The 11,395-nt window shown below is 39.9% G+C and overlaps 1 protein-coding gene across 1 annotated transcript in view; it reads right to left on the reverse strand.

Annotated features, from left to right (window-relative positions):
• The window catches only part of LOC309381796 (prostatic acid phosphatase-like), a gene marked incomplete at its 5' end in the record, with an annotated part of 40,471 nt that extends 29,821 nt beyond the window's left edge, over window positions 1–10,650 (reverse strand). Inside the window, one exon of the mRNA XM_081933080.1 lies at window positions 10,534–10,650. Coding sequence (XP_081789206.1) covers window positions 10,534–10,650 — 117 coding nt within the window. The remainder of the gene's footprint in view (window positions 1–10,533) is intronic.
• Window positions 10,651–11,395: the final 745 nt, after the last annotated feature.

The following is an 11,395-nucleotide window of genomic DNA, read 5'->3' on the forward strand; positions in this document are numbered from 1 at the left end:
GTAGTAATACATCTTTATAAAATTCTTTGTCTAACCATTGATAAGATATGTCCCATGTTTTATGAAATTGTTTATCTTTGGTTACCACACTTTTATGCATCCTCTCCATAGTCCTCAGTTACAAATTATATAAAATCTCATATTATCAATCTAATATATATGTATATCATTATTAATTCATAATCATTATTAATCATTTATTTGACTATAACTATTATTACTTTCATTTTATACAAAATATTCTAACTTTTAAATACATTCAAATTAATTTTTATTATAACATTTCATTACATCATCCTGTATCCATCCAATAGTAGTGCAATCTTTTATTTCTTGCCATTTGTGGTATTTGCATTCTAATTGCTTTTTTAGTACGTCTTATATGGACATCTCTTGGCAACTTATATTGTTGCGCATCTTGTGAAAGCTCGAAACCCCTCATCCGTTCTTTCCATTATCTTCCCTTTAGTTATCACCAATGCTTCTGCTAGAATTTCTATCATTACTTCTGCCAAATTTTCTCCCTTTTCTTCTTCTATATTCTGGAATCTGAAGTAAAATTCTAGTGTGTTGATCTTTCATTCCAATATTACACTCTTATCTTTTTCAACTGCACTCATTCTGCTGTCAATATCTCCAATTTTCTTATCTCTTTGTTCATCTTTTTCTTGTTTTTTGAAATCTGTCCTTATATTTCATCATCGTTTGGTGAATATTCTCTTTTTTCATCTATTTTTTCTGTTCTTTGTCCAATAATCTCCAATCTCTTTTCAATGCTCTCTAGTCTTACTTGTATTTTTTGAATTTCTTGCATAATCATCTGCAAAGTCACTTCCTTTTCTTTTTCCTGTTACAACATTGTCTGTATTGATCTTTTCCTTCCAATAGTGCACACTGAAACTATGTAAAATTCAAGGCTCTTTTCCAAACAAAATTAACTGTTCTCTTTCAATTCAGTGCAATCTTTTTTTCCCCACTCCAAGCTTTTCACTCTGATAGCACCCAGAGAAGCACCTGTATAAACATCCCTGCTCTTCCCACTATAATTTTCAATAAACAAACTCAAAGTCCTTGAAGTGTAACAGCATATCTTACTTTGCACAAGATTATCAAATGCTCAAACGTAGAGAAGAAAAACAATATTTCCAAGCCTCCAAGCCTCCAAGTGGCAGTGTTATTTATTTTCATCTATTTTCACTTCCCTCTTTATATTCTTTATATTACAGGAAAGAGAAAAAAATTTAAACAAGGAAATAATATAGGGCGTTGAAAAGGGAAAAAGAATGAAAAATCTTTAAAAATAAATCTTTAAAAATAAATAAATAAAATCAGTCCAGTTTAAAAAAATAAACGTTTGTAGAAATTCCAGCAGTAAAAGGATTAAAGAAAAATAACACACTAATTTTGACTCAGGCTTAATCTCGTTGCTTGACCTCTTCTGTCTTCAATTTTAACTTTACTTTTAATTTTGGGGGTATTCTCTCATCTAATAGTAAAAAATTATCTCACCAATTCAGCACACTTTCTCTCCTGCTAATCTTCCATTTCTGGAGCTGCCCCAACTTTCAGCAGCTTCAATGGCTGCTTCTTTGTCACCAGAAAACAGGGCTTCTCCTGGATCTACCAGGGACTTTGCAGTGTTCCCAGGATCAGCAGGAGGTGCCCTTCTCTATCACAGTCTCTATGAGACGGTTTAGGTCCAAAAGGACTGTCCAGTGACGGAGATATCGACGGCGATCTTGGAGCTTCAAGATCACATCTCGTACCATTGCGGCATCAGCTCCACCTCCCCTAGACTTCCAATACTTTCTAAGATTCAGTAATTATCTTAGGATAATTTTTGGAATATTTTCACAAGAAAGTGGTAGGCAATTTTGGGGTTCTGCAAGGATTGCCAAGTTCAATACATTTTGTCTAATAAACAATTTCTTTGTGGAGACTACAAAATTTGCTCTGTCTTAATAAGATAAAAATATGGCTTGGCTTGGGGAGTCAGATTCATGTGCCTGACTTACTGTCTATCTAGATCTCCAAAACAGATATTTTATGGAAGCTTAGTTATCTAGGTATGCCAACAAAAAAGATAGGTAGGAAATCTTTTCCATACTACTTACTAACATAATGTAATAACATATCTTTTGTATTCATTTTTTTCAAAATAGATTGAATGTATAATGCAACTGAAATAATAAAGATTACAATCGGTAAACAAATTGAGATGAGAATGTTGTATTTTAAACATCCTGTTTTCAGATATGTTGAATGATTTTGTACCTGGAAACAAACTGCAGTTAGACAGAGATGAGTAGAACTTTGGCCAGATGGAATTCAATTACCATGTTTCCCCAAAAATAAGACAGGGTTTTATTTTCTTTTGACCCACAAAATATGGCTTGGGCCTTATTATCAGGGGAGGGGTTATTGTTTTGGGGTTGCCAGGTGGCTGCTCCCTTGCGAGCGGGCTCCCGAAGAGCTGGGCACAGCTTCAGGGGTGAAGCAGCCATGAGGACCCGACCCACAACCATAGAGCGCACTCCGAGTTTGGAAGCTGGAGAAGAAGTTATGCTCGGAGCACAGCTGCAAGGAGAACTGGGCCAGGGCATGGTGAGGCTGGGAGGCATGTGAGCTGGGGGCGGAACAGCTGCTTGAGCAACCACCCTCTCCAGTCGGGCAGAGCTCCATGCACCGGCCTAGGGGGTATCCCAAATGTGCTAAGCCACAGGAGCTGGGGGACGGGCAGAGCGCCATGTGGCTTGGCACCTTAGGGATACCCCCTAGGTCAGTGAATGGCGCTCTGTCTGGCTGGAGAGAGGGTTTGCTGGGCGGCTGCTCGTGAGTATGGTCACCTCATGGCTGCTTCACTCCTGAGGCTGTGTCCGGCTCTTCGGGAGCCCGCTCGCAAGGGAGCAGCTGCCCAGCAACTTCCCCCTCCAGCCAGGCAGAATGCCACTTCCTACCTAGCAGTATCCCGAAGGCACCAAGCAACATGAACGCCTTTCCCCCTGGCTCCCATGGCTTGGCGCCTTTAGGATACCGCTAGGTTGGTGAGCAGTGCTCTGCCTGGCCAGAGGGTGTGTGTGTTCAGGAGGCTTATATTTTTGCCCACATGAAAAATGTGGCAAGGCCTTAGTTTCAGGACAGGTCGTATTTTCGGAGAAACAGTATATTTAAGGAAACACATTTGTTTTGCTTTTATTTCACTTACAGTGCTTTTAACCAATTGCTTGATCACTCAATTTCTTATTACAGATTGTATGGAGTTTTAAATCATGAATCACAACCCACAGATGCTGGAGATAGTATTACAATGTTTTAAAAGTACCTGAATTTTTAAAGTATCATATGCTTTCCAGAGTAACAAATTTTCAAAATCCAGCAGTTTTTCCATGTCATATCCCAGTTGTTTTGCAAATCTTCGCAACAGTCCCTGAAAGATGAACTACAATATTCAGTCATCTGTACATACAACCATATACTCATGGGACAAGTCATCTTTGTACCTTGGCTGATATTTATTTTGCCTTTTTTTTAAAAAAAAACCTGACATTGTACACAAGATCCTATGAAGGGATTCTTGGAATCTGGGAGATAGAGTTGACCAAAATATGACAAATGAAGAATGGATGGACATTTCATCCTAGTTTCTTACACAATACCTCAGGCCAAAAAGGGAAGAAGGAAGGACCTTGAACAGGGATGTCAAATTCACATCATCATAGTAGCATCACAAGATGTATAAGGACTTTCCTCCCCCTTCACATCACACACTGGCCACACCTACGCCCGTTTTGGCTAAAGGGAAAAAAATGTGATATGTCACTTGACTGCCATGACGCCATGAGTTTGACACCCCTGGCTTAAACCATGCCCTGTCACTATCATGCCAAAATGGGCCAGCAATAGTTTTCTGATCACAGAAACAATAAGACCGTATGTTTATAGTAATCAACTACTGATTGTAAAAAAACCTCCAGGCACCTCAAGCACATCAGTTTTTTCCCATAAAGTATTAATAGAAGAAAATATCTGTAGTTCGGTTTTGAACTGGAGTCCTTATGCTCTATGATGTTGGTTGTTTCCTTATAGATGCTTCAATATTCAACCAGGTAACATAATCAGTGCTAGTGAATATGGGTTTTGTTCCCTCTTTATAGCAGTAGCTTGTCTTACCTTGATGAAAATGTGGTTTTTCCCGTTGGCAGTTTCTTACTATCCAATAAATAAATGTGTTCATCCACAAAAAAATAATTAAAAATGAATATATCATCCAATAACAAATAGGTAAATCATCCAAGAAAATGGATATCTGCAACTTTATTAAAACGTGCTCGACCACTCTTATCTATTATAGCCGGAGTGTCAAACTGGCAATCTGCGAGCTGGATCCATCACACTCAAGCCATGCCCACCCCAGCTCCGCAAATGGGAAAAACATCACAAAACGTTACATGATGCTGCAAGTTTGATACCCGCGTATTATAGTACAACTAGCAGGAACAATTAAACTATTGTCATACATCAGAAGCATCTCTGAAGCAACCAAGGATGAATACAACCACATGGTATTGCCATAACATATAAACCAATCAAAGCCCTCTACAACTTTGAGGGGAAATCCAAAAGCCCAGCAGATGTAGAAGAAAACAGAAAACATAGTGTAAGGACTGTAACAGTCACTATATAGGTAAGATACACAGAAGATTCACAAAGCATATTGGGGAACAACAACTAACAACCAGAAGGTACAACGAAAGCTCCTTAATCTCACAACTGATGAATAACTCAACAATACTTTAAACTCAGAAACTGAACACCCAAGAACAAACTAATCCAAAACTGGTAGGAAATTCCTGGAAGCTTTGCATTCAGCTAAATCTGAGTGCAAAGCCACCAATAGATACATAGAGATAAACCACCTTTATATATTATTCAAAAGATATCGGATAAAAGCTAACAAAGAAACAAAAAGACCTGAACATATCTTCCCCAGCAGCTAACACCCAGATAAGTAAGATTTAACACCAGATAAGCAATCAACTAGAAAATAATACACCAATCAAAGAATTAATGCAGATAAAGAAATAAATAAGCAAACAGAAAACAATATCCTATTTACAAACAACTAGGAAGAAAACCACACTCCCAAAAACACTGGCGTATAAACTGGGAGCTCATCACACACATTCATCACACTCACTAGCACCTATGATGTTACCTAGCCAGATAATGAAATGTCTGCAAGCAAATAACCAAGTTCCAAAAGGTACAAGAACTTTATTGTTTACCCTTATGTTACCTTAAGTGCTGCAGTATGGTTTGAGTATAGCTCTTTATTTCCTTACAGGCTAATTCTAGAAATTCATTGGCTATATCAAAGAGAAAGATGCCCACTTAGTGAGTCAATAGTGGGCCTGATTATTAATGTCTTCTAGAGTGTTTTTATAACTACAGTGTTGGAATAATTTCAGTTAAGTCCAGGGGTGTGTACAATTTCATCATTTCTCCAGTTCAAAGAACCTTGTACCTCATTTGAGTGGAGAAAAGATTAAATGATACATACCCAGTCTTTTCTTTTTGTAAAAAGAAAAAGTAATTACCGTATTTTTTGGAGTATAAGATTCACATTTCCCTCCCCAAAAAGGGGGTGAAAATCTGGGTGTATCTTACAGTCCGAAGGTAGGCCCACCCACCCGCTGGCTGTTGGTGAAGTGGGCGCTCTTGCGCAGGAGGTGTAAGGTAAGCTAGCAGCTCTGCCTGCCCCTTCTCCAGATGACTCAGGCGGAGGACAGTTGGTTTCTCCTGGCCCAGGAGGAAAGAGATGAGTCTGCGTAGAAGGAGGGTGCATGGCTCTGCGATGTGCAACGAGGAAGTTATCCTGGGAGCTACTTTGAGCATAAAATGAATCTAATGGAAATATGTTAATTATCCTTGCTTGAACTGCTGAATCCTCCTTTGACTCTGTCTCCCCTTCATGGAACTTTACCACCCTATTACAAGTAAATGAAACAGCAGTAATAGATTTATCTAGATAAAAATCAACAGAAAGTCTTATCTTTAGGCAGGAAATGTTTTAGCCATTTCCCCAACTTTCAAAATAGTTTTTTCCCCACACAATTTATATTAGTTTATTACATTTGCCAGGTGTGACATTAGTCTCGATTTAAGGTGTACAAGATCATATTTGTGTTTCAATGGTGGGTTTCAAAATGTTTTATAACCTCTTCTGTAGGTGTGGCCTGCTTTGTGGGAGTGGCTTGCCAGCCATGTGACTGGGTGGGAGTGGCTTGCCAGCCATGTGACTGGGTGGGCGTGGCCAACTTGTAAAATGTGGTGAAACTCACTTAACAACGCTCTTGCTTAGCAACCAAAACGTTGGCCAAGAAACTCTGGCATTTGAAGCATGCAAGTCTTAAAGCTGTCAAGTTACAAGACCCTTGCACCCCTTTTGAAAAAAACCCAGGGGTGTTCAAACTTGACAGCTTTAAGACTTGTGGACTTCAACTCCCAGAATTCCTCCTCCAGTCATGTTGGTTCAGGAACTCTGGCATTGAAATATGCAAGTCTTAAAGCTGTCAAGTTACAAGATCCTTGCACCCCTAACCTTTTAGAAAAAAAATCCCAGTGGTGTTCAAACTTGACAGCTTTAAGAGTTGTGGACTTCAACTTTCAGAATTCCTCCTCTCGCTCTTCATCTTGATGATGTGCGGACGGGCGGTGGGAGGGAGCTGCAACCAGTTCTAAATGGCACTGTAGATTTGTAGAACCTCTTCTATAGAAGAGGTTAGAACTGGCAGGAACCCACCCCTGTTGTGTTTGCAGAGAAGCAAAAGAACCATATAGGTTAAATGGCAGCCATTTTGATTCTGTGCCAAAAAGCAGCCAATGGGGAGCTTGACTTTGCCCAGCTGAAACTACATTTTTGTTTTTCTTTTGTGTCACTCCGTTCATTTCTTATTTTGGGGGAGCTGATACTTCTAGGCCAGGGGTGGGTTTCTGCCGGTTCTAACCTCTTCGGTAGAGGAGGTTCCAGAAATCTACTGAACTGGTTAGAAGAAGTTCGTCATGGAACACCTGCCCCGCCCCCCTCGCTCACTTCCCCCGCCCATTCCATCACCACTCATGGGTGGTAGCTTGTGCGGTGTGGCCGGCCCCCTAGGACCTCCCCGAACTTGCCTAGGAGGCGTGGCCACCAGCAAAGCACAGGGGCATTCCAGGGTATCCCCCCCTCACTGGTTCCCTGCACAGACCTCTTTGCGGTGCTGGGAGGAATCCCTCCTCCCCAGAATCAGGTTGCCCAAAGAGATCAATGCAGGGCTCCAGTGGATGCAAAGCGTGGCATGAGGGACAGAAGTCCCCAAACCCAGCAGGGCAATGGAGCTCCAGCAGTAGCAGTAGTTTCCCCCTTTCCCCGCCTAGCTCTCCGCCTCCTCCTTTGCTTAGGTTCCCCTCTGGGTTCGGGGACTTCTGCCCCTCATGACGTGCTTTGCAGCCACCAGAGCCCTGCATGGACCTCTTCAGGGTGGTGGCTGGGCAACTTGGTTCTGGGGATTTCCCCATCCCCAAAAGACCCCCCCGCCCATCGCTCTAGATCTTACAGCTTTTTCAGGGTTTTCTTTTTAATCTGGGAAGATGAGGAACACGAGGGGGATCCCTCCCCCCTGCGGATGGGCTCCCGACCAGTGGAGCCTTGTCCTTCTTTTTAGTGAGGTGATCTTTAACCAGGTGATCTTCGGCTGCTGCACAAGCCCACGGGCATGCGCTGCCTTCTCTCTGATAGCCGCCTGGTTAAAAAGAAGGATGAGGGTCCGCTGGTCTGGAGCCCATCGTGGGGGGAGGGATCCCCCTCATGTTCCTCATCTTCCTGGATGGACTGGTAAGGGGACAGAAAAGGTTGTTCTCCAGTCCCAGGTTTCAGCTTCCTGGCTTCAGTATCTCTTTCCAGCTTCTTTTGTTGAGTCTGCAATTAAGGTTCTTTTTTATGTCTTAGGAAAGATCGCCTGGTTAAAAAAAAAGATAGCTGCCTGGTTAAAAAGAAGGACGAGGTTCCGCTGGTCTGGAGCCCAACCGCGAGTTGGGAGGGAGAGACGGACAGACAGACAGACAGACAGACACACACACACAGACACACACAGAGTGAGTGATTAAGTGAGTGAGTGAGTGAGAGACAGACAGACAGACACACATATACACACAGAGTGACAAACAGAGAGGAAGGGAGGAGAGAGAGAGACACACACACATAGATAGAGATAGAGGAAGGGAGAGAGACAGAGACACAGACAGGGAGACACACACCCACACAGAGGGAGAGACAGACAGACACACACATACAGAGTGACAGATGGAGGAGGGAGGAGAGACAGAGACAGAGAGATACAGAGATACAGACAGACACACAGAGAGAATAACAGAGAGAGACAGAGAGGAAGGGAGGGAGAGAGAGAGAGACAGAAAGAGAGAGAAAGAAAGGAAAAAAGAAAAAAAGAAAAGAAAGAAAAAGAGTGGGAGAGAGAGATGAAAGAAAGAAAGGAGAACTTATTGAGCCCAAAATTTTGGTTGTTAAGCAGGAGCATCGTTATGTATTTCACCACATTTTCCAAGTTGGCCACGCCCACCTGGTCACATGACGGCTGAGCCACTCCCACAAAACAGAATAGATTCTAAAAAATGGTGAAACCCACCACTGCTCTGGGCCCAATGGAAAAATCTTCAAACAACAATAGCAGTAACATGAATTTAAGCTTACATTTTTGACAATATAAATGCCTTTCAAGGTGACAGAAGAAACATGGTTATTTTTTTGTTTGTTTCTGTTTCTTACCATGTTATTTTTCAAGAGTTTCTTGGATTTTATTTGTTGTTTGAACCGTTGTAGTAATCCATTAAAACTTTGGCATTCATAATTAGGATATATTAACAACTACAACAAAAATGAAAAAAAAATCATGATTAAATAGAATAGCCTCTTCATATAATCATCTTCATGTTCATAGTCCATCTAGCTAACCTAACTGCAATTTGTATTATTACTAAAGGAACAAAGTCTCCTTTTCACATTATATATTATGTGGAGTTGTAAAGGTGTCTACATTGTGTGTAATTCATACTGTTTCAGAGTTCTGCCAGAAGATACATTCTGACTTGGCATAAAAATAACAATAATAATCCATTTTTTTAAAAAATCAGCTATTTTACTCCCATTTATAGAGTAGAATGTTTTAGAATTTACCTCCTCTTTGGGAATTATTGTACGAAGCCACTCAACTCTTAGCAAAAGTGTTTGAATTCATGTTATTTTGGGGATTAGTTTTAATATTTGTTTTCAAGGCAGCTAGGTATTTACATGGATAAAATGAACTCACATGTTTTTTTAACTAAGAAATGCTTATGCTATAGGGAATCTTGTTCAAGCATGGTCAGTACCCTATTTATTGGCAGTCAGCTGGGTTTCTTATAATATTTTTATTTTAGACTTAATAGTTAAGTTTAAAAGTAATCCTGTTGCCTTAAATTTTTGATCAAAATATTATTGCCTACTACAAGAGTGTGCATATGTGAGTCTGACTGCATGCATATACTGTCACGTATCACATATAAATGATATGTGGACATAATGAATTGCTAGCTGGCAGACTTCAGCTTACCTTGGCAAAAACCAATTCTGAAGTCACTGACCTTCAGTGGATTTTTCTTGATGTAAATCAAGAAATTATGTAAATGTATTTGGCTGCCTATTTTGCAATCAAGTCTGGATGGTGAATGAGATAAAATTATGTATAAAAGCAAATATTTTTTTAAAATGATAAAAACAATAGAAATACCAGATTAAAACTCTTTACTAAATGCAGACTAAACACAGACTGAGCTCTGTTAATATCCCAAAGCCAGAATAGGACAACTCAATGCAGCTAATGCACCACATGGCTTGCCATGGCTGTCTTGTCATATCTGATTCATCATGTCTGACTCATCATGGCCAACTCATCATAGAACAACTCACTAAGGGACAAATAAATAACTCAAGAGAGGAACAGATGAATTGCATTCAGCTTCAAGGACTTCTAAATTGAGGAAGCTCAAACTTAAAGCAAGACAAGGCCCCTGCAATTCACTTCTCCCTCTCTTTAGTTATCTCACATTGAGTTGTCTCATGACAAATTGTTTTGTGGCAAATTGGCTGTAGTGAGTTGTCCCATGGCAAGTGGGCTGTAGCAAGATGGGTGGGGTGAATCAGGTGAATTGTCCTCCAAACTCTTAGGAAAAAAAACAAGGTTTTAAAACCTTTCAAAAGCTCAACAGGATTGAGGTAGTACAAATCTCCAGAGGAAGCTGTTCTCTGGTAAGAGAAAAAGCTACCTTCCCTTTCAGCATTCTAATTTTCTCTATATAGGAATATTCAAGGATCTGTACCTTTCTTGCAATCTGAAATGGCACCAACTCACATGTTCAGCCATCATATCCTAGTCTGCATCACAGGGTACAAGGTACTATTAAAAGTCTCTCAGAGAGTTAAAATATAACATGCTTCCTTGCCTTTTCCTCTGAAAGGGGCACAGTATGAACTGGAATAGGTTGCCAATGAATGTCTGGGTTCCACTCTTCTTCCTTTGAAGGAGGAAAGAGACCAGCCAGGACTCCTTCAGCACTCATTAAGGTTCGATCATAATCTGTACTTCGAACATAAATCTAGAAAAAAAAATAAAGAGTTGACTAGCCTGACTTTTGTAGCTTCCACTTCATGTAAACCCTGCTTTTTAAAATTATGTTGTGCATTTGCTTATCTCCTAGTTTAATATGATTTATGGCCTGTCATCATATGTGGACATGTACATTGCTAGTGTGAATAATATGAATTCCAGTAAAAAGACTGTGATAAATTTTGAATGAAGAAATATTTGTCTTTAAATATCATCAGTATGATATGGTAGTGTCTTACATGTGTATCCAGTCAGGGATCTCAATTCTGTCTAAATTTATATTGTTTTATATGGTTGATAACTTCAAATGAAAGCTCATATATCTGATTCCCATACATTCTTTGTTACAAGCAATGAAAAAAAAAGGATTTGGGAGAGTGATGAAAATACAGGTGAAACTCAAAAAATTAGAATATCGTGCAAAAGTTCATTTATTTCAGTAATGCTACTTAAAAGGTGAAACTAATATATGAGATAGACTCATTACATGCAAAGCAAGATAGTTCAAGCTGTGATTTGTCATAATTGTGATGATTATGGTTTACAGCTCATGAAAATCCCAAATCCACAATCTCAGAAAATTAGAATGTTACATGCAATCAATAAAACAAGGATTGTACATAGAACAATATCGGACCTCTGAAAAGTATAAGCATGCATTTGTACTCAGTTTGGGCCCCTTTTGCAGCAATTACTGC

The sequence above is a fragment of the Natrix helvetica genome, assembly GCF_964273705.1.
Source record: "Natrix helvetica genome assembly, chromosome: Z".
Classification (NCBI taxonomy): Eukaryota; Metazoa; Chordata; class Lepidosauria; order Squamata; family Natricidae; genus Natrix; species Natrix helvetica.